The 24131-nt window shown below is 46.3% G+C and overlaps 1 protein-coding gene across 9 annotated transcripts in view; it reads left to right on the forward strand.

The window, feature by feature from the left end:
* WIZ (WIZ zinc finger) overlaps positions 1–24131 on the forward strand; it is a 151742-nt gene that overhangs the window by 79727 nt on the left and 47884 nt on the right. For 4 of the 9 annotated variants that reach the window (XM_037883920.2, XM_037883919.2, XM_037883921.2 and 1 more), the window contains 2 exons: positions 8014–8073; positions 15435–15800. In XM_037883920.2, coding sequence (XP_037739848.1) covers positions 8014–8073; positions 15435–15800 — 426 coding nt within the window. Of the gene's footprint in view, positions 1–8013; positions 8074–12544; positions 15103–15434; positions 15801–24131 lie in introns of all 9 variants that reach the window. The other 5 variants (XM_037883916.2, XM_037883918.2, XM_027831955.3 and 2 more) reach the window with 4 other exon arrangements.

Here is a 24131-nt window from a genome sequence, read left to right on the forward strand (position 1 = left end):
AGAGCTAAACCATGACTTGCTTCATCTTATGTTACTATGAAGATCAGGCAATGACTGTCACCCATTGCTTAATGCCATGGCTGGACATTGTCTGTCTGTACAGACTTCTCTAACAATGCTACTGTGGAGATGCTGAAATGTGTTTGTCTTGCTTGTGCCGAAATTTATCTCAGAAGCCTCTGAAGACTGAGACACCTGAGCATAATCCAAGGCATTGCTCAGGTCAATAAAGACTTTGTTGAGGTGATTGTTTGGTCACTGGACATTTTTCTATAGCTGTGAGACAGCAACAAACTCCTTGACAGGAGTGCATTTTCCACCACCACACTGCCTGAGTATATGGTGTCTATAAGACCATAGATGCTAGAGATGGAAAAGTCCTATTTGTCTGTCCTTGGCTAGTGAATGCTACAAAGTATTCTCCAGGACTTTGCCCTGTCTAGTTTTGAATGTCTCAAAAAATGGGTCTTTCTCTGTATCCCTTGAAGAGACCTTTGCGCAACTGAATAGATCTCTGCAACTAAGGAAATATTTTCCTAACATCCAGCTTAAATTTTCCATCTCTATATTTTATCCCATTCCTCCTAGTTATACTGCCTTAGATCATCCTAACCAATTCCTGCGTGCATGTTGCCTCCCTTAGTCATTGCTGCATTGTACAAATCACATATTAAGAGTGGGATTTTCAAAGCCTTCCGCTTCGGCCTAATTCTGCTCCCATTAAGTAACACTAAGATTGACTTTGATGTGGGAGTCAGGCCAATGCTAAATGCCTTTGAAAAGCCCACTCTAACAGTCTTCAAGTTGATTTATTATTTGTGGGCACCATGCTTTTTTGTCCAGAAATCTGTCTGACAAAATTAATTAATTATTAATAATAATCCCCAGTCCTGTATAGCACCTTCCATCAGCTGGTCTCAAAGCTTTACAAAGGAGGACAGTATCATTATCCCCAGTTTATAGATGGGGAAACTGAGTTACAGAGAGGTGAAAGGACGTAGCTGGGGGTGGGTCTGAGGCCGGGAGCAGGGCCATGGCTGGGGCCAGGAGTGGAAGCGGAGCCGCAACCAGGCTGCAGTGGAGGCCAGCAGCTGGGTCTGGGTCCAGGTGCAGCTCCGCTTCCAGCCCTGCCTCCAGCCTCAGTCCCAAGCAGGGAACGGAGCTGTGGCCAGTGGCCAAGACTGGGGGGGTGGGGCAAGAGCAGAGCCACACCGAGGCTGGGGACGGGAGCCAGGGACGCGGATGAGGGCCGGGAGGGGCTAAGTGGTGCTCTCCCCTCCCATAGAGGCTGACCTGGGCCCTGCTGTGCCCCCCCCCGCCCCCAACATTCCTCTTTGCCCCCCACAATTTGGGAACTTCTGTTCTAGGCCATGCTCCCTGTAGCTCTCTCTAGAGATGCCTCTGAAATTAGCATAGTCCTTCTTGGGACCTTCATTTATGATGAAGCTGGTGTTATTTTGCAGAACGTTTCTCTGCATTCAGATATTACAGAGGAGTTCTGTTGCTGTGGATGGTATATCCCATCCACATCTATAGAGTTGTACGTCACTTCCCAGTCCAGACTGGGGGCTATTTATTATATGAGTGTCTATTAGCGGTTTTCCTTGGGAGTTCAGTGGGTGCAATGAAAGATGGTTCTGTGTTTTACAAGCTTTATCACCTACACAAAGCATGTCTGAATTATTCCACATTTGCTATCCCGTGTGAGCAAGGGTATTCCTTTTGATAATAGATTAGTGACTAAGCAAAATCTTCACGCTGTTGATGGGCAATGGATGCCCCTTCAATATGCAATTCACCTCTATTTACCATGGTTCAAGTTGCATTGGTTGTTCTAAATGAGCCACAGATTTTATTTTTTTTTAGTGGTGTTCTTGAAAAGTTGGTATTTCAAAATTACCTGAACTTTAAAACATGGCATGTAAATAGCCCTCAGCAAAGAGTTTATCTAGAACAGGGGTGGGCAAACTTTTTCATCTGGGTGGGGAAATTGCATGCAGGGCCATAAATGTAGGGCTGGGGCAGGGAGTTGGGGTGCAGGAGGGACTGTGGGGTGTGGGGGGGAGCGGGGTGCAGAGTGCGGGAGGGGGCTCAGGGTAGGGGGTCGGGGTGTGGCAGGGGGTTAGGGGGCTCAGGGCAGGGAGTTGGGGTGTGGGGTGCAGATGCAGTTTGGGTGCCGGTTCTGGCCTGGCACCGCTTCCCTTGAGCGGCTCTGGGGTGACAGCGGCGCACAGCGGGACTAAGGCAGGCTCTCTGCCTGCCCTGGCCCCACGCCACTCCGCTCCCAGAAGTGGCCACCACCATGTCCCGGGGAGGGGGGGGTGGCAAGGGATGGCAGAGGGCTCCATGCTGCCCTCGCCTGCAGGTACCTCCCCTGAAGCTCCCATTGGCCGCGGTTTCCCGTTCCCGGCCAATGGGAGGTGCAGGGGGTGGTGCCTGCAGGCGAGGGCAGCACACAGAGCCCTTGCCCTCTCCTCCCTCCCCCCCCTCAGGGGCCACAGGTACGTGGTGCTGGCTGCTTCCGGGAGCAGGGCTAGGGCAGGCAGGGAGCCTGGCTTAGCCCTGATGTGCCACAGGGCTGGCAATCCCGTGGCCGGATCCAAAGCCCTGACAGGCCGGATCCAGCCAGCGGGCCGTAGTTTGCCCACCCATGATCTAGAACTAAGTCCATCGTGTAGAGAAGGACTCTTACCTCTTGCTCTAGCATGTGGTGCCTCCTATGAAAAACCCCAAAATGCAAAGCTTATTTTTTTGTTTGGCTGCATGTTTTGGCCGCCTCTTCGCTATGCGCTCATGTGGTGTTTTCGCTTTTGAAAATGTCTTAATGTCCCAGACTGTTGGACTGAATTTCCCTAGTGCAATATGGCAGAGTAGTGAAGGCCTGTGTCTGGGTAATGGTGGCATTTTACCTCTTGAATGTTCCTGTAATTCATGGAAAGAGCATAAACTTGAGAGCAGCATGTAAAGTCTGCATTCATTCTCTCCTGGAAAAATATACAGTCCCTACTCTTGCGACTTAGAGGAGAAGTTGTCCTTGGATTACCATAGAGGGTAAAATTGAACCCACCAAGTCCAAGACATTAAACTCCCTTGTCTCTTACTGTTTCCAAGATACCAGGGTTTGCAGGGAGTGCAGCTACGTGCTCATCCAGAGGAAGATAAATCACTGCATGTTTTCCTCTAAAGGAGACAGTTTCTAAAAATAGGAGCCATGCTGGAGCTACCGAGAACAAAAGAACACTTGGGAACCACCTCTGCCATTGTTCCTCTCCATATCTGTGCTCTCTGCCACTCCACACATAGCTACATGCCTGTCTCCCAAATGCCATCTATGCGCCGTATATTTTGGAAGTCTTTAAAATCTGCCATTTTTTGGAGCGTCAGATTTTAAAGATCGCAGCTTCTGTCCCCTCCCCCTGGCATTCCAGACTGGTGTGACTCAGCTTCCTGAACACTGCCCATTTAACATGATCCTGCAGTTTGTTACCGGGCTCTCTTACCATTCCCCTTTAAAAGAAAAGTGTTTGAAACATTCTCTCTGGATCCTAGGAACATTGTCCTTTGGTGTTGCATTTTCAGTCCAGACATGATCACCAAATGGTGTAAATCCAGAGTAAGCCCAGAGACTTCACTGGAGTCACTCTGGTTTTAGACTGGTATAAATGAGATCAGAATTCAGCACTCACTCTGGGAGATATTTTTGAATCACAGGCAGAATGTTTAAGGCTGAGATTTTCAAAGTGGACTAGAGGATTTGGGACTCTGGATTAATGGGGCTTACACGTCCACTCCATGATTTTAAATCTCAGCCTGAGTCTTTAAGTAAAAGTTCTTTTCTTTGAATTACCACGGTGTCTGTGCTCCTCACTTCCCTTCATAGCTACGACAACATTCTGGACTCTGCATTTGCTTGGGGTATCCTATTATTCAGTCATTTTTATCGCACAGTAAATGTAACTGGCGCTTCATGAAACAAATGCAAGATCCTTGAAAATTACGAGGTCACTGCCTTGGAATTTGCTGTCCTCCTAACAGAGGAAAGCAAACCCCAGACGCTAAAAAGCACAGAGGCAACACCCAAGAGAAGGTCAGGATTGGAAAGATCCAAACTGTTCTCTTCCATGGAAGAGGAGGAAGGGGGCTGCACCCTATTAAATGTCTAAAGTAGCTCTCCGAGGTCTGAGCCTGCATCCCCTGCAGTGCCACGTTCCCTGAGAGTCCATTGTGCCTCTGTCAGTGTTGGCAGCTTCCCATTTCCTCTCTCTCCGTAACTTGTCTTAAGGCTAAATATTAACGGATCTCTCATTAGTAATGGCCCAGCTCCCTTGTACGGTCTATGTTGGTGGCTGTTGCACCTGTTAATTGGTGCATTTTGAACCTCATCTCTGCTTGCAGTGTGAAATGCTCAGTAAATTCTCTGGTTACTGTGTAAGAATCCTGTGTGTTGACTACCCATTCACCCGATCTGTCAGGGTGCAGGAGCGCTATGAGACTGGACCTGTGGGCTCTGCAGGCTGCATCTCTTTTTGTTTAACTGGGTAATCCTAAGGCATAGCTGGCTTCCTGGGTTACAGCCAGGTAGCTACAGGATACTGGGATGGAGAGGAAGGCAGCATTGTAGCTGCTAGGAGAACTGTGACCCGAGATGATGGTGACCGAAGCAGGGTGATGAGATGTTGATTTACCATGACAAGGATATAGAAACCTTTTCCATTTGGTGACAGAAATCAAACATGGGTACCAGGCTGGGATTCTAAAACTAAACGGGAAGCAAGGCGGGTTTAACTGACTACTGTTCTGACAACTTGAGCCATCCGCATGGCAGGCCTATTCTGGTAAAACAGGGACTGGAGTGACATGGACACTGGCACCTTGAATCTCCCTTGCCCTGCATCTTGGATAGTCCCTTACCCCAGAGCAAAGTGGCTGTCAAACGCTGTCAGCTCACAATGGTGGCAGTTACACTACTGCAAAGCGGGTAAAGTGGCAGCAGGACCATGGAGAAGCAGGCCCTGGAATTGTGCACTGCAGTCTATATGTAACACAGCCTGTGCTTCCTGAAAGCTTCAGCTGACTGGAGCTGTGGCTCTCATTTGCTTTAGAGATGATTCAGGCATGGAGCAAATCACACCTATGCTCCATAGAGTGTACTAGCTGCTAGCTGGGAGCTACAGTAGTGTAGGTCTGCACTGTCTAAGACCCTGTCTGTTCTAGGGAAATGGTTTAAAACATCCCACTATTGCCGATACTGGCTCTATCGCCAGTGGAGTACGTTGCGTGTCCTAATGTGGACAGAGTGCCGGTGCCATTGTTAAGATCCTAAGACCTACCGGACTGGGTGAGACCAATGGTCCATCTAGCCCTGTATCGTGTCTCTGACCAGTGGCCAGTGCCAGAGCTTCGGGGGGGGAGTGCACAGAACAGGATAGTTGGAATGATCCACCCCGTCTTCCCCTCCTACCTTCTAGCAGTCAGAGGTTTAGGGTTGCCCCAAGCATGGGTTGTATCCCTGACCATCTTGGCAAATAGCCACTGATGGATCTATCCTCCATGAACTCATCTAGTTCATTTTGAACCCAGTTATACTTTTGGCCTTCACAGTGTCCCATGGCAATGAGTTCCAGAGGTTAATCATGCACTGTGGAAAAAGTACTTCCTCTTGTTTGTATTAAACCTACTGCCTAATAATTTCATTGGTTGACCCTTGGTTTGTGTATTGTAAATAAAACTTCTCTACTCACTTTCTCCACACCATTTATCATTTTATAGACCTCAGTCATATTCCCCCCATCCCTTTAGTTGTCTCTTTTTTTTCTAAGCTGAACAGCCCTAATATTTGTAGTCTCTCCTGGTATGAACACCTCAGAAATCCTTATTGCCCTTCTCTGACCCTTTTCCAGTTCCATTATATCCTTTTTGAGATGGCGGGTGGACCAGGACTGCACATAGTATTCAAGGTGTGGGCGCATCATGGATTTATATTGTGGCATGAGATTTTTTTTTTCTTGTTTTCTATCCCTTTCCTACTCGTTCCTAACATTCTCTTAGCCTTTTTGACTGGAGGGAAGGATTTTCCAGTGATTAGGACACTAGTCTGGGGCTTGGGAGAGACAGGTTCAATTCTCTGCTCTGTCACAGACTTCCAGTGTGTCCTGGGGCAGGTCATTCACTCTCTGTGCCCAGTTCCCCTCTTTGAAATAGGGATGGCGGTGCTGCCCTGCCTCCCAGGGGGTTTGTGAGGTGATTGTGAGACGTCCAGATATGATGGTAATGGAGGCAGGAGGGGCAGATAAGTACCAAAGATTGATAGGGCATGTTGAGAGGCCTGTCTTACTGTGGTTTTCCCTGAGTTACTTTTGCTCATTTTGGAGTTCTCCTGAACTGACAGCACTTCGATCCCTGCTTGCAGAGGGCATGTTTGGTAAAAGGTGATCCCTGTATTGAGTTGACAGCGCAGTGTACAATAGCAGACCACTGCACTGAGGACACTCCAGACCATGGCAATACGGAATTGGCAAAGCAGCCTATGGGAGATCAGTATCCAACACCCACTGAAATTAGACATTTGAGCACCTAATTCCCTTGGGCTCTTGGAAATCCCAGCCTTAATGGCTGCTCACATTGTCCATATCTCCAACAAGTGCAGCCTCCCTGGCCTGACACTCCTGTGACTTAATGTGGATACCCATCGTACAGTCTGAACAGCTCCGCCCTGCTGTTGGCTTTTGTGTTCTTGGGATAAACGTTCATCCCACAGGCTGTGCCTGGAAGTCGAGCTCGAAGGCTGTGTAGGGTGCGAACAGGCTTTCACTGGAACACAGAAATTGTGCTTATCATTTAGGTTACGGGACCACATTGGAACCCCAGTCACAGTCCAGGACCCCGCTGTACTGTGCAAATGCAGAACAAAAAGATGGTCCCTGCCCTAATGAGTTTACAGTCCAAGTGTAAGAGAAGAGATAACAGGTGGATACAGACAGATGGGGCGGCATAAGGAAACAATGAGACAGTTGTGATCAGTTTGATGGGCAGGGCTCTCAGCACACCAGCGGCCTAACTGTTGTGACGTTTTTGTAGGCATCATGGCAAAGGAGAGATTTGAAGGAGTATAATGAGTTAGTTTTGTGGGTGTTTATGGGGAGCCTGTGGGACAGCATGGGAGAAAGCACAAAGGTGCTATTTGAAAATTTAACAAGTGGGTGATGGAGGCTAGGATCGTGGGTTGATCAGAGGCGAGGGTAGACATTTTGATACTGAATGGGAGATAAGTAGGGTGTGGGGATAGGCCACAAAGGGCCATGGAAGTGAAGTCAAGCAGCTTAGAGAGGGATGATGTGGTCAAAGCAATAGGCTAGGATAGTGGTTCTCGGCCTGCGGCCCAATCAGCACAGAGCTGCGGCCCATGTGACATCCTCAGGGCCATAGAGGTAGTATTTGATTCGGCCCACATAACATGTGGCCCACAATAAAATAAATAGGTTGCGAACCACTGGGCTAGGACAATGATCCTTTGCATCAGCATTTTGAATGGATACCTCTAGCCTAAGGGCAGGTCACTCCAGCTCAAGGGCAGCAGAGGGCACGTCACTGTGTTACTGTGTGACATCCTGCACAGGTTCCATCATTTTCACAAGGTTCCCTTTGCAAGGGTTCTTCGCAAAAAATCCACCACCACCCAGTGGCTTGACTTCAAATGGACTGGCGCTCCTCTCAGGAGAGGGGGGTGGGAGCCAGGCATTGAAGCATGTGCATTTTTATTTTAAACTGCTTACTGCAAGAATGATTATACATCAAATCATTGGTGCACAGGATTAAACCCTCTTAAGTGTGGGTTAGAAATGCAGCAGTAATCTCAACCCGGCTGCAGAAGGGGAGGAGGCACAGCGGAAGCAGAGGAGGGGGCGATTATCTGCCAGGAAAGCTTTTTAACACAAAATGACATTATTCCAAATGGCAGTAAAGAAGCCAGGATTCGGCCCCGATCGACTGAAGCTTTCCTTTTCTCTGTTGCAGATGAGCCGATCCTGCCCTCTGTGGTGCTGTCCCGACCACGCCTCACAGGAACGAACTCTGGTAAGTGCTGAGACTCCTGGGATAAATCACACATTTGTGTCACTGCCACTGAACCGATCCCGAGGACTTTCACTTTTAACTGAGCTTGTAGGTAGTAAAGCCCTAAGGATGCCCCTCCCCCTGCCATCATTATCCTTCCTGGCCAAAGAGGCGCTCCCCTTTGGAGCCAGCCAGTGCCACTCCTTGCTGTTGAGCAACGGTGGGCATCTTACTCTGACTCACGCTTGCCAGGCCAGGGCTGAATGCAGTCCAGCCTAGGTGTCCTGCTTGATGACATCATTGGGCCTCCCGTGCAACATTCTCAGTCTTAAAGTATAAGACTAGGATGAGGAATCAAACCCAGTTCGCCCGATTACACCTCTCAAGTAACCTGTGTTTCCCATGATAACATGCTACCAAGTGGCTTTTGGAAGGGAATGGGGTGCATGACCTGCCATTCAGTCTTTTGCTTTTTCTTGTTTTGCTCTTCCCCCATATCCTCCAGCTGCCTGCATGCACATCACCTCCTGCGGGGGTGTCTGAGGCCAGGTAGTCTACCATTCCTCTCCCAGTGCCACTATGATGGCCACTGGGGGCCCGCCTACAGCCATTATCTTCCAGGAGGCTGGCAGTCGTAACAGAGATTTAAGGTTGATTGAGAGATGTTCAGGGAGTAGCTGTGGAACACGATGGAGAAAGCATGTCAGATATTGTGTGTCCCACATTGTGGCACTGAGTGATAATTCTGCAGGGCAGTAAGGACCACTGACCTGCTCAGAATACCCCTCTTTTATCTTGCTTATGCAACGTAACTGGTGCCCAGCACATTTTAATGGGTTTATTTTTGTATCCAGTGTTGCTCAGTGTTCTGATCCTTCCTGGGCTAGGAGTTTCCTTATTGAGTTATTCTTAATAATACACATGGGATTTGCAGTGCATATGGTAATCCTTGGTGACCATAGAGAAACTCTCTTCCAACCAGCAGTTATTTTGCTTGGGTAAAATAAGGGATTTTACTGAACTGGAAAAATGGATGTGAATTTATGGGGAGAGGAGGTTTCTTAAAACAGAAAACGGCAGTGCTGTGTGGGAATTTTGTGGGCTTGGCTAAGATAGAACAGCTGCCAACAAAGGTGCTTTGTTCTCACTTCAGTAGAACTTGACCTGTTAGATAATGCTATCCTGTCTCATAGACTTGAGACTGTTGTGGTTTTTATCACCTCTGGTCACCTCTGCATTTGGAGGCATTTGAGTCCCCTGTTTGTTAGGTTCTCTGGCCCAATGCACATCATAAGGGGCAAGTGGAAGTCTTAGTCGGTGCTTTTCTATGAGGAAGGTTTGGAACGAGAGAGAGGTGGTGTATTGGATGACTCGGTTGATTGATAAAAGAGATTCAGGGGGTTTCCACTGAACCAGGTTTGTAATGAGCCAAAGCTATTAGTATTTGGTGGCTGATATGAACTGAACAAGGGGGGATCTCAACCCAGATGTTATTTGACAAGCGTCCACATCACACAATCACTGCCATGTTTGTCACTGACGACAGAGAAGCCGAGGACTGAGTAGGCCATGGAGATTCAAGTGTAGTCCTTGTAATCCAGGAATAAGGTACATTGGCAGGAGCTGGTGTGTGGCGGAATCTTACCTTACTCTCTGGCTGTACAGAGGCCTGGAGTCTGTATGGCTGTCACTGTGCTGCCTTTTGCACTGTCTGTGCTAAACCCAATGGTCTGTGAAGCGGTACCTCTGATAGCTGCCATCAGAAATATCGCTCTCAGCATGCAATGCTCTTTCTCAATCAAAACCTGCTGGGACCTTGGTGTCCACCATCTGCACCTCCATTTTAATAAAGACACTTGCCTAGCTTTTTTTCATCCATAGATCTCCAAGCACTTTGTAAAGTGGGTAGAATAATTATTCTTGTATTTGCAGAGGGAGTAGGAGTGGCTCAGAGCAGTTCAGCAGCTGGTCACTGGCAGAGAGGGAAAAGGAGCCCAATCTGATCCGCAGCTGCCCTCATGTGGTGTCCACAGGCACCTCTTTTTTAGATTTCTGCACTACCTCTGCCCCAAGGGTTGAAATTTTAGCCATAGCTGACCTATAGGCACTGCTTCTCGAACCCTAGTCCCTTTGGGCATCTGCCCCTCTTCCCCTTCTACCAGCAGCCACGTTGGCAATAAAAAGCCTTCGACCCTTTCAAAACTGGTACAAATGCCATAGGGATCGTCTGTGAATGATGGAGATTGTAATGTCTCCCCCACAAGACTGCAACTGTCTTAGCAGCAGTGCCCTGCTCCACTTAATGCAGATGAGATGCAGCCCTCAGGATCCTTGCAGGCGGTTAGCACTGTCCTATTCTGTGCCCCAGTGTAGAAATAGTAGGTGTGGGGAGGAACCTTTTTAGGGCGTATTCTCTCTACTTTGAGGCCCCGCCAAGGTGTGAGAGGATGGAATTAGCCAAGGACTTCTCTGTAAGCTGGCCTGCTGCTCCTGCCCCCCTTGGCTTGTGGCCCCTGTACAGAATATTGAAGCTGGAGAAACAAAAAACAATAAAGAGGAGCAAAATGGATCCTAATTTCTCACACTTCCTCTAGAGAGATGCAAGCTAGTAGAGCTTTCCTCTCAACAAGCCACTGGTGAGGAGCCCCCAGGCTTCTATCTCTGGACTCGGAGAAGGTTAAAGGGTGATTTGATTAGTCTGTAAGTACCTACATAGGGAACAATAATGGGCCCTTCAATCTAGCAGAGAAAGGTTGAAGCATGATCAATGGCTGGCAGTTGAAACTAGACTACTTTAGACTGGAAATAAGATGTAAATTTTTAACAGGGAGAGTAATTAATGACTGGAACAACTTACCAAGGATCTTGGTGGATTCTCCATCATTGACCATTTTGAAATCAAGATTGGATGTTTTTCTAAAAGCTCTGTTCTAGGAATTATTGCGGCGCAGTTATCTGGCGTGTGTTACACAGGCTGTCAGACAAGATGATCATAATGGTCCCTTCTAACCAAGGAATTTATGGATCCAAAAGGCAGAGTGCTAGGGGCCATGTCTGCACTGTCCATTAAGCTCTATGAAAGCCTCACTGGTTCCTGTTTGGCCTCATAATAAAATATCTGTCTTCCCACAACAGCAAATATTCATGGGCAGCTTGGTAGAAAGAGGGATAGAACTGTCTAGGAGACTCTGTCCCAAAGGTCTCTGCAGAGGATGGGGTGGATTTTTGAGAGGGGAAAGGGAAAATTTTGTTTAAGTGGGTTGAGGCAGGAATCCAGGAAGTGATGATGGAAACGTTCAGCTGGACTTCAGGAAACCCTTTCTAACAGGGTCACTTCTAATATGTGGGTCAGCCTCTCTAGGGAAGCTGCTAATGCTATTGGAGTCTTTGAAACAAAACTGGACCAAGTCCTTGAGGATATGCAAAAGAGATTCATCTTGCACATGGCATTGGGAGGGGGAAGGAGAAAGTGGAATAGGCAGCCTAATAGGTCCTTTCCATCCTTAGTATATTTGAGTATATATCAGAGTCCTGCAGTTAGGACGGAAGAATCCCATGCACCGCTACAGACTAGGGACCGAATGGCTAGGCAGCAGTTCTGCAGAAAAGGACCTAGGGGTTACAGTGGACGAGAAGCTGGATATGAGTCAACAGTGTGCCGTTGTTGCCAAGATGGCCAATGGCATTTTGGGATGTATAAGTAGGGGCATTGCCAGCAGATCGAGGGACGTGATCGTTTCCCTCTATTCGACATTGGTGAGGCCTCATCTGGAGTACTATGTCCAGTTTTGGGCCCCACACTACAAGAAGGATGTGGAAAAACTGGAAAACGTCCAGCAGAGGGCAACAAAAATGATTAGGGGACTGGAACACATGACTTATGAGGAGAGGCTGAGGGAACTGGATTGTTTAGTCTACGGAAGAGAAGAGTGAGGGGGGGATTTGATAGCTGCTTTCAACTACCTGAAAGGGGGTTCCAAAGAGGATGGATCTAGACTGTTCTCAGTGGTAGCAGATGACAGAACGAGGAGTAATGGTCTCAAGTTGCAGTGGGGGTGGTTTAGGTTGGATATTAGGAAAAACTTTTTCACTAGGAGGGTGGTGAAACACTGGAATGCGTTACCTAGGGAGGTGATGGAATCTCCTTCCTTAAAAGTGTTTAAGGTCAGGCTTGACAAAGCCCTGGCTGGGATGATTTAGTTGGGGATTGGTCCTGCTTTGAGCAGGGGGTTGGACTAGATGACCTCCTGAGGTCCCCTCCAACCCTGATATTCTATGATTAACAGATCAGCCTTGTTAATTTTAAATGGGCTACATACAGGGGAAGCCTGGTGACGTTCTCTGGCATTTATTATGCAGGAGCTCAGACTAGATGATCTAATAGTCCCTTCTGACTTTAAAAACTATGAAAATGAAGTGATGTGTTTTATGTAAACAGAAGTGTTGGTTCATATCCTTTAACCAGCTAATAAATGTCAAAAATTATTTGCAGCACCAGGAATGAAGAACATGTAGAACTCAAGAAAGGGTTTTACAGAGCAGATTCCAGGGGTTCAGCAGAGCTAAGAAGCATGACTGTGTCTGGCAGCACATCATGGGATTGTTCCACTCTGGAGACAAGAGGAGGTGACTTGAGAGAAGAAAGCACTTTAGAAAGACTCTCTGGTTTGAAGGACTCAGCAGGCTTAAAGGAAGTGCAGTGTGTAAATCCTTCACACTCAATGGAGTCCACGTTTACAGTGGAGTCCAAGATTGTAAATACTGTGCAGATGGACACTGATCAACTGGAGAGCAACTCTGAGGACTTGAACACTCACAAGGCTACAGCAGAAACTTCCATCCCTTGTCCTGGAGTACGGTCTGTTAGTGGAGAGGAAAAATATCATAAAAATGAACCAAAGCAACTTGAAGCCTTCAGCAAAGAGCACTTAGATAAAAAAAAGAAGGGCATTCAGAGGTTTGACTGGATTTCTGGGCACAATGAGAGTCCGAGTCCTCACTATAAAGACATAAACAAGCCAACAGATGTAGCAACTAACTTATCCACCAGGGGACAGGCCGTGCATGAAGTGCCTTGTCCATTGACTCTGCCGGTATTCAGAAAAACGCTAAACCCTGTCTTGAGCAAGTCAAAAACTGTGGAGAGCGTATCCTCCCACAGGACAGGGCTGGCAATGGAGGCCAGTTTGAGTGACTTGAGTTCTCTTAATGCTGCAGAGTGGACATTGCAAAAGCCAAGCCTCCAGATAAATACAGATCTTGCTGTCAGCAAACAGTCCTGGACCGTAAACGCTGAAGACTCTGTGGAGCGAATCCCACTGATGTCTCTAGAACCGACTCCCTGCAGCTCCTATGACATAGAGATGAGGCCATATGTGTGCAGTGTCTTGCTAGAGGAGCATGGAAAGGACGAGCTTGGCCAGGAGGAGGATCCCACCGTGTACACATGCATTGAATGCAGCATTTACTTTAAGAAAAAGGAACACTTGATGGATCACATGCTTCAGCATAACCGGGGACCAGGGCAGGACCAAGACAGAGATGCAGTTGGGGGTCAGTGTCAGTTCTCCTGTAATGAATGCGGATGGGCATTTGGGGACCCTGGCTCTCTGGAGCAGCACAAGAGGCTTCATCAGGAGTCCAGGGAGAAAATCATTGAAGAAATCCAGAAGCTCAATGAGTTTTCAGACGAAGGTCGAGAAGCCCGGCTGCAGTGCCCCAAGTGTGTTTTTGGAACCAACTCCTCTAAGATCTTCGTCCAGCATGCCAAGATGCACGTCAAGGAGAGGAAGGACCAAGGCATGAAGAATGTGAATCTCTTTGGCAGAGTTGGCAGTGGAGAAATGCATGACAGCCCAGTACACAACATCTACAAACACTTCAAACCAAACAAACACACCCCTGTACAGGTGCAGCCACACAGCAGCAGTAAAGGACTCAGCACCTGCATGCTCTGCAGCTTCCCCGCTCCCAATGAAAATATCCTAAAGGAACACATGAAATATGCCCATTCCCATCTTCCCAGGGACACAGAGACTTTTGAAGAGGACTCTAATCAGCCCGGAACTAGCAGGGATGCCTACAGCCCCGCTAGGCCAGGCCGATTTTCAGAGACGGATTATTTTGGCAAAGCCGAGAGGCTGTTTCCCCAGCCTCACCGAGAAAGCACATCCCATTATGAATCTGTCCAGAACTTTGCCATGGGTCACCAGAGACTCAATAAAAGCAATGGGACTAATAAAAAGGACTTCCAGACATCAGGGTTTCACACCAGGAAAGCAGCCCCGTATGGTGCTCTGCACAAAAACTTAGGGCTGTCCACCCTTACCTCAGCAAAAGTTTATTCTCAGTTTGCCCTGCAGCAAATGAAAAAAAAAAGCACAGTACACCACCTTGAGAGTGACGAGGACAATGTCAGGAGTCACCCGGGGGAGCTGGAGGAGCTCAGGCACAAATGGGCATTGGCAAATGATGTTGGGAGCATGGAAGAGGAAATTTCTTTAACCACCGAAATAGATTTGACTGAGAATAGACGCTTCAAACCCTTTGCTATTCCTCAGTCTGCTTTGGCCCTCAAGAGGACTTTCAGAGACACATTGAAAGCAACAGACTCTTCTATAGCATCGGAAGAACAGCAGCATCAGTTACGGAAGATGGTCCCTGTTGTCCTTCTAGAGGAGATGAACCTTCATCCCCAGAAGACAAAGAGGCCAAAGGGGAAGCTGTACAAGAAGAAAATAGCAGCTCCTTCCAGGGAGTTCATGATGGACGAGTCCCTCCCCTTAGATATTCTCTTGCTGGACACCCCTCTAGAGGGTTCCCTAGAGCTAGATGATCTCTTGGATACAGACTCGCCCATGCTGAAGAACGAAGAGAGGAAATGTCCATATTGTCCTGACAGGTTTCACAATGGGATTGGCCTAGCCAACCATGTGCGGGGACACCTGAACAGGGTGGGTGTGAGCTACAATGTCCGTCATTTCATCTCAGCAGAAGAAGTGAAAGCTATTGAGCAAAAATTTTCCTTCCAAAAGAAGAAGAAAAAAGGTAGTATGTACTCAATTTATTGTTATTTACTTTTTTTTTTTACTTTTTTTAACTTTTTTTTTTTTTTTTAATTCCTCCCACTGAGGATGGGTATGTATATTATGGTAGCTGGCCTGAATCGTGGAGTGTCTTGTCACAATACAACATCCATTCATGGCTTTTTCATCTGGTTAAGCTTTTCTCTTTTGGCATTACCACTTGGCTGTGGCTTTTACCATGTTATGTGCAGTAAAATCCTCCCTTGGGCTTCCCACGTCTGGAAATATTTGCTAGGTGCTTTTAATATTGGTTAGCTGCTCCTGGATGATGCTGACAAATTGTCCTTCTTTTCGCAGTTGCCAACTTTGACCCAAGTACTTTCAGTTTAATGCGATGCGAGTTCTGTGGGGCTGGTTTTGATACACGTGCCGGTCTGTCCAGCCATGCCAGAGCCCACCTGAGGGACTTCGGTATCACCAACTGGGAGCTCACCATCTCCCCAATTAACATCTTAAAGGAGCTGCTGGCCAATTCATCCCAACACCCTATGCTGCAGTCTGCAGTAGGAACGGAGCCTTCATCCCCAAACCGAGAGAGGGAGATGCACGGGTTTGGATACCGAAAAAGCATGACCCCCATGTCCGAATGCAGCATTCCAAGGTCTCCTTTATCCCCGTTCCCACCTGCGTGGGGAGACGAGTCCATGCAGTCCTTCCGAGACGGTAAGCAAGTCCTGAACTTACCTTGCAAGCTGGAAAGTGTATTTACTGCTAATCTAAGGCCAGATCCTGCCATCCTTACACTGAGTAGAATTCGAAGGAGGGGACAATTTGCAGAGCAAGGTTCTACTCAGCATGAATAAAGGTGGCAGAATTGGGCCCCTTGTTATTAATCTCCATCCATACATTGTTATCCCTGTGTCTTGCGATAAACTGAAGCTTGAGCTGTGCCAATGAAACCTGACACTGGCTTTTGAGCAGGCAAATAGATCTGTGGTGGTGGAGCAATAGACAAAAGAACCTGCCTTTCTCTTCACACACAGCACAACCTTGAAAGCTCCTGTGGAGAGACCCATGTCTTACCACTTAGGAGCGGTCACTTGTATTTGAAAGGGAAGGATTTTTTTTTTTTTTTTTTTTTTTATTAGAAGGACCAATCTCCTGCATGGAATTAGGTTTCTGTCACTAAACCTAGAAACCTGGAATGAGAGTTGGCCCAGTTTTTTCCTCACTCAGCAGAACTTGGGTAGGAGGGAGAAATGGCAAAGTTGAAGCCACTGGCACCAGTTCAGTGGCTTCCAGTTATTTATTAATTCTACTAGCACTCAGGTGTGAGTAGAGTCCATGGCCTGAGAAGATGTGCATTTGCCCCATCTGCTGTACTCTCCCTGAGCCTAACATAACTCTGAGGGACAGGTAAGTGTTCAAAGTAACTATCAGTCACCCCAAACAAAACTGTTTGCTGATAAACTCACCCAGATTAGTGGATGCAAGTGACAGAAACCCAATGTCCTGTTTTTTAAAAATGTCTATCTGAAACTGTGGGTGCATTAATCTAGAACTGCAGCTCCCTTTAACATCAGAAGGGGCTAGAGAGCATTCACCAGAGCAGTCTATTCCAATCTTAATTCCAGAATTCTGGCTGTAGGGAACCAGTGGCTGCCCTACAAATCTCAACACATATAATCTCATGTTCCGAAGTGCAGTCCAAAAAGTGGCAGGATCTTTCTGTGCCTCCCTGTAGCAAAATGGCTCCCACTGCTGCAGCGTCTGAGCACCTTGCAAACATTAATTTATCCTTGTGACATACCTTTCATATTGGCAAGGATTAGTTATGCCTGTTTTACAGTTAGGGAAATTGAGGTGCAGAGGCGCTAAGTGACGAGGGTGACCAGATGTCCCGATTTTATAGGGACAGTCCCGATATTTGGGGCTTTGTCTTATATAGGCTCCTATTACCCCCCACTTCCCATCCTGACTTTTCACATTTGCTGTCTGGTCACCCTATAAGTGACTCCTCCAAGGGCTTGCATGGAGTCTATGGCAAAGCCTGGAATTGAACCCAAAACCTCCCAAATCTCCATCCAGTGCCTTAAACAGAGACCAGGGTAGCCTGCCTGGCTACTTCTGTCGGGTTCCTGGATACAGAAGCAGAGTATATCAGTGCTGTTGCCCAGTGAGGTTTTCGTCTTCCTCTGCTTGGGGCACAGGTTACTTGCTGGTTTGAACTAGAGTAAATGGTGGATTTGAACTTTAAATCTTTAAATCAAGATTTGAGGACTTCAGTAACTCAGCCAGAGGTTACGGGTCTATTACAGGAGTGGATGGAGGAGGTTCTGTGGCCTGCAACGTGCAAGTCAGACTAGATCAGTAGTTTTCAACCTGTGATCCATGGACCTCGGGGGGGTCCACAGACTGTCTAAGATTTCCAAAGGGGTCTGCACCTCCATTTGAAATTTTTTAGAGGTCTGCAAATGAAAAAAGGCTAAAAACCACTGGACTAGATGATCGTGATGGTCCTTTCTGGCCTTTAAAGTCTATGAGTCTGAGTCTTCCCATCTATGGGTAGCCCTTCTGCTGAATGGTGACAGAACTCTGGACCTTGCAAGTCTGCTTCCCAGTGGAAGAGAAACTACTGATGCAGAGTCTGGGTCTGTCCTAGGTGTGCCTTACTTTATCTACCCATGCACACCAGTTCTGGAGCAGAGACAGTCACATACAGCATGCAGGCAATCCCTTCTTCCAGAAATCCCAGCCCAGTTCCCAGGAAGCTTCTCTGTCCCAAGAATTCACTCCAAATGCAGAGAATAAAACCGAGAAGCGCTCCTATCTGCCACAGCTTCTCTCCAAGGACAAAACTAACAATAATACAACATTTCTTCAAAGACTAAAAGCTCGATAAAAGGAACTTCTAAGGCTGTGTATGACAGCACTCTCTGCTGACTCCTACCACTGCAATAATATCCTGTCAACTTTCTCAAAGTCCTTGAAACAGATGAAAAAAGGACGGTCACTGGAATTCCAGACTTAGCAGTCACCTTAGCTGTCTCTAGTTAAAATAAGGAGCATGCAATGTAGGGTGTGCTGGCATGCTCCTCGTACCCTAGCTGTGTCTAAAAGGATTCTTGAAGATGAATATAGATAATTTATCTGAAAAACACAGCTCTACTTGGCAAGTCAAATCACAATAGATACATATAGCCTTGTGACTGTGACTGGCTGCTAATAAGATGTGAGCTATGGGCTTGTCATAGACACAGTGCTATGATGCACTGCTTAGGTGCAACTCTTACATACGCTCATAGGCAGTTTTAGTATCTTTGTCTTTGGCTGGCACTTCAGCAGCTTCAAGCCACACGTTCCATGAAAGACTGCAGAAGATGCTTTTCTAATACGTGCAGTTTGTTTACTTAGAATGCTGTGTTGAGCTTGTTAAAAGTTAGCCCTACTCCCAGAATGTACATGTGTTCTTGTTAATAGATTAAATGAATGGAAAGGGAAGGTGCCTCGGTAAGCTAAGTCGCTCCAAAAGCCTTTCAGTAGCAAATCCCTCTCAGTGAAGAGAGATTTTAAAAAATGGGAGACCCTGACCTTCACTTTGGATTTTCAGTGTAATTCTAATTATACAAATTCCTCTTATCCAAAAGTCCTAGTTATCCAAAACAGTGTCCCTCAAAAAGAACGAGGAGTACTTGTGGCACCTTAGAGACTAACAAATTTATCTGAGCGTAAGCTTTCGTGGGCCAAAGCCCACTTCATCAGATGCATGCAGTGGAAAATACAGTAGGAAGCTATATAGATGATACAGACACACAGAGAGAGAGAGAGAGAGAGAACATGAACAAAGCGGGGGTTACCATACCAACTCGTAACGAGACCAATCGATTAAGGTGGGCTATTATCAGCAGGAGAAAAAAAACTTTTGTAGGGATAATCAGGATGGCCCATTTCAAACAGTTGACAAGAAGGTGTGAGTAACAGTAGGGGGAAAATTAGCATGGGGAAATAGGTTTTTAGTTAGTGTAATGACTCATCCACTCCCAGTCTTTATTCAAGCCTAATTTAATGGTGTCCAGTTTGCAGATTAATTCCAGTTCTGCTGTTTCTCGCTGGAGTCTGTTTTTGAAGTTTTTTTTGTTGAATAATTGTGACTTTTACGTCTGTAATTGAGTGTCCAGGGAGGGTGAAGTGTTCTCCAACTGGTTTTTGAATGTTATAATTCTTGACGTCTGATTTGTGTCCATTTATTCTTTTGCTTAGAGACTGTCCGGTTTGGCCAATGTACATGGTAGAAGGGCATTGCTGGCACATGATGGCATATATCACATTGGTAGATGTGCAGGTGAACGAGCCTCTGATAGTGTGGCTGATGTGATTAGGTCCTATGATGGTGTCCCTTGAATAGATATGTGGACACGGAGTTGGCAACGGGCTTTGTTGCAAGGATAGGTTCCTGGGTTAGTGTTTTTGTTGTGTGGTGTGTGGTTGCTGGTGAGTATTTGCTTCAGGTTGGGGGGCTGTCCGTAAGTGAGGACTGGCCTGTCTCCCAAGATCTGTGAGAGTGAGGGATTGTCCTTCAGGATAGGTTGTAGATCCTTGATGATGCACTGGAGAGGTTTTAGTTGGGGGCTGAAGGTGACGGCTAGTGGCGTTCTATTACTTTCTTTGTTGGACCTGTCCTGTACTAGGTGACTTCTGGGTACTCTTCTGGCTCGGTCAATCTGTTCTTCACTTCAGCAGGTGGGTACTGTAGTTGTAAGAACACTTGATAGAGATCTTGTAGGTGTTTGTCTCTGTCTGAGGGGTTGGAGCAAATGCAGTTGTGTCTTAGAGCTTGGTTGTAGACAATGGATCGTGTGGTGTGGTCTGGATGAAAGCTGGAGGCACGAAGGTAAATATAGCAGTCCGTAGGTTTCTGGTATACGATGGTGTTTATGTGACCATTGCTTATTAGCACTGTAGTGTCCAGAAAGTGGATCTCTTGTGTGGACTGGTCCAGGCTCAGGTTGATGGTGGGATGGAAATTGTTGAAATCATGGTGGAATTCCTCAAGGGCTTCTTTTCCATGGGTCCAGATGATGAAGATGTCATCAATGTCGCGCAAGTAGAGATGGGGCGTTAGAACAACACTTCCTCAGCTCTCGTCCCATGAGTCAGCCTAACGCCCCTCCTCTACTTGCGCTACATTGATGACATCTTCAGGACAGGCCCAAGAAAGAAAGTAACAGAACACCACCAGCCGTCACCTTCAGCCCCCAACTAAAACCTCTCCAGCGCATCATCAAGGATCTACAACCTATCCTGAAGGACGACCCATCACTCTCACAGATCTTGGGAGACAGGCTAGTCCTCGCTTACAGACAGCCCCCCAACCTGAAGCAAATACTCACTCACCAGCAACCACACACCACACAACAAAAACACTAACCCAGGAACCTATCCTTGCAACAAAGCCCGTTGCCAACTCTGTGTCCACGTATCTATTCAAGGGACACCATCATGGGACCTAATCTCATCAGCCACACTATCAGAGGCTCGTTCACCTGCACATCTACCAATGTGATATATGCCATCATGTGCCAGCAATGCCCTTCTACCATGTACATTGGCCAAACCGGACAGTCTCTAAGCAAAAGGATAAATGGACACAAATCAGACATCAAGAATTATAACATTCAAAAACCAGTTGGAGAACACTTCACCCTCCCTGGACACTCAATTACAGACCTAAAAGTCGCAATTATTCAACAAAAAAAACTTCAAAAACAGACTCCAGCGAGAAACAGCAGAACTGGAATTAATCTGCAAACTGGACACCATTAAATTAGGCTTGAATAAAGACTGGGAGTGGAAGAGTCATTACACTAACTAAAAACCTATTTCCCCATGCTAATTTTCCCCCTACTGTTACTCACACCTTCTTGTCAACTGTTTGAAATAGGCCATCCTGATTATCCCTACAAAAGTTTTTTTTTTCTCCTGCTGCTAACAGCCCACCTTAATCGATTGGTCTCGTTAAGAGTTGGTATGGCAACCCCCATTTTTTCATGTTGTGTGTGTGAGTGTGTATTCCTACTGTATTTTCTACTGCATGCTTCTGATGAAGTGGGCTTTAGCCCACGAAAGCTTATGCTCAAATAAATTTGTTAGTCTCTAAGGTGCACAAGTACTCCTCGTTCTTTCTGCTGATACAGACTAACATGGCTACCACTCTGAAAAGTATCCCTCAAGTAGCCCAATGTTAGTTAATAGCACTTCTGCTTATTTGAACACCCAGTTATCCAAAATCCAGCTGTCCCCAGGCCATTCCAATAAACAGGAGTGTACTGTAAATGCAAACAAGAAATGAGGGTGATTGATCCAATGTTCTAAGTTCAGGCATATTAATTAGGGCCAGTAGTGCTAATATTAGTGTTTAATTCCTATCTCAATTGTTATGCCATTACAGTCACCTTTAGGAAGAAATGTAGACCCAGTACCTAAATTGAAAATGTTTCCTGCTAAATTTTGACCACTTCACACATCACACCCCGTCAGCCTCAGAGCATTGCCAACTGTCTGGCTTTTATCAAAGTCCAGGAAAAAATTACCTACCCCAATCTACCTGTCACTTTGTGCCATGATAGTTGAACTGTGTAGCTGTGTGATCCAGTGTGAATCTTTCTCCATAAAAATAGCATTCTCTTGACTTCCCAATACAAAGCCAACCTGATTGTGTCATGCTCTGGGCCCTCCAAAGTGTACTCCACTTAGGCATAACATTTAAGCTTTACTTAAGGAAACTACTGCTACAATCGTGAACACTGAAGCTACTGCACGGAATCCTTACAGTCGGATTCATCCATCTGATGCTGCTACCGTGTCAAAAACTATCCAAAACCTGTCCCATGAAGTACAGAAATAAAATGGGACTCCTGTGTTTGGTCAAAGAAACAGTAAAGAAATATCTTGCCATCTTGGAAAGCACTGAGGTCCCCCAGTGATTAGTACCGTACTGGAGCCTGAGTGGAATAGTTTCCTGCACTTCCATTTCTTATTTAAACCCCGATCAGCTTGTTTACTCCAAAGTGTGTGTGTTAAGTGATATGGCTGTGGGGAAAATCCAGCGATAAGCCTTGTTGCTCTGAAACCCGGGCAAGAGTATGGCAAATCCTTTAAAAGCTATCTCTTGGATTTAAATATTGCTTACTTTTTTCTGTTTTATAGTCTCATTACTAGTGTACTAGGGCAGTGGGATCTCAGAAAAGGGGATTAATCTGGAAAGCTAAAGGCCTATATTTAGAGCTTGAAAAACTTGAAGTGTAACTAACACACACCCAGCATTATGTCGGTGCTAGTCACAACTTCAGAGTTAAGAGTGATTTGAGTGTTGCATTTAAATAGGGAACAAAGCCTCTTGATTATGCATAGAGAACACAGCGTATTCACCCCAATTTACAGCACTCGCTCCCTGAGTACAAGCTTCAGAGGGGTAGCCGTGTTAGTCTGGATCTGTAAAAGCGGCAAAGAGTCCTGTGGCACCTTATAGACTAACAGACGTATTGGAGCATGAGCTTTCGTGGGTGAATACCCACTTCGTCGGATGCATGTCATGTGTCCGACGAAGTGGGTATTCACCCACAAAAGCTCATGCTCCAATACGTCTGTTAGTCTATAAGGTGCCACAGGACTCTTTGTCCCTGAGTACAGAAATCTACTTTCTGAGAGTTTGAGTAAATCTTTTAATTAGTTTGAGTCCAACTGAATTTTAAAATGGCTCCTTCAAGACCTCTAGCACTCGGTGTCAGGAGAAGGAATTACCTAACAAATCTCTCTGGTGAGAGACTTCTGAGGGGTTTTTTTTACACTCATTCCATAATATATAAATTTTTGTCACTGCAAAAAAAGTTAATGGGACGCTGTAGTTTGCAAATGATAACCCCAAAAGCCAGCACATGAAGAGTTTCATACAGCTGCTCCTTTGGGCATAGATAGTATTTTATGTTTTGCTATGTCTGCTGTTGAATTTATGCTTGTAAAGTAGATGACTTTGCACTGCGTAGCACTCTTCATCTCAAAGCCCCTTATGAAGGTGGGTATTATACACCAACCCCGCATCCAATCTCCATTTTACAGGTGAGTAATTAAGAGCACAGGGAGGCAAGCTGACTTGTCAAAGGTTACTAAAAGGAGCAGTGGCAGGTCAGGAATAGAACCCAGGTTTCCTGTCTGCCACTCCTCTGATTTTAACTACTAACTCACACTGCCTCTTGGGAGTTATAGTTGCTGTGGGAATCATAAGGCTTAGCTGAGATGAATTAAACCTGTCCCTGGACCATTGTGAATGGTGAATGAATTCTCAGAACAGAATTCCTGTTTCTTTCCTGTCCCCTTCCACATGTGGATCATGAAAAAAGCTGACTGGTGTTGGCTCTGGTTATTTGAGAAGCCTCTCTCCAGGCAGGGACTAGCTCGCTATTAAACCCTACATTTAAACCATAAATTTCTGGTGGCAGGGCCCCAGTTGTCAGGATACACTTTGTTTGTCAGGACCTGCAGCTCAGCTTCAGCAGAAGATAGAAAGACACTAATTTCTTTTAGCATTTTATTAATTGTCCTCTAGGTTATGTCAATTGTCTGGTGTTACAGGAATTAGCCAGATAAGCCCTAAAAAGCAGCACCTCAGGTATGCCACAGTAGCACTGTAGTGTAGTCAATTGCTACAGTGATGGGAGGCCTATTCCCATTACTGTAGTAAATCTACCCCTCCAGAGGTGGTAGCTAGAATTCTTCCATCTTAGCAGCGACTATATTGGGTGTTAGGCCGGCTTTACTACATCTCAGAGGTGTGAATTTTTCATACCGCAGAGAGACATAGCTAGGTCAACCTAAGTTTTAGATGTAGACCAGAACTTAGTCTTCCTATTGTCTTTTTCCTGTAAACTTCCCATTTGCATGATACACAAAACTAACTAGAGAGTATCAGTGGAAAAGAGCTGTCTTGCTGAAAGATCTGCTCTAAATCAACCAGAAGTTATGGGCTGGATGCAGGAATTATTGGGTGGTGGTCTCTGG

This window comes from Chelonia mydas, chromosome 20 (assembly GCF_015237465.2).
Source record: "Chelonia mydas isolate rCheMyd1 chromosome 20, rCheMyd1.pri.v2, whole genome shotgun sequence".
Taxonomy (NCBI): Eukaryota; Metazoa; Chordata; order Testudines; family Cheloniidae; genus Chelonia; species Chelonia mydas.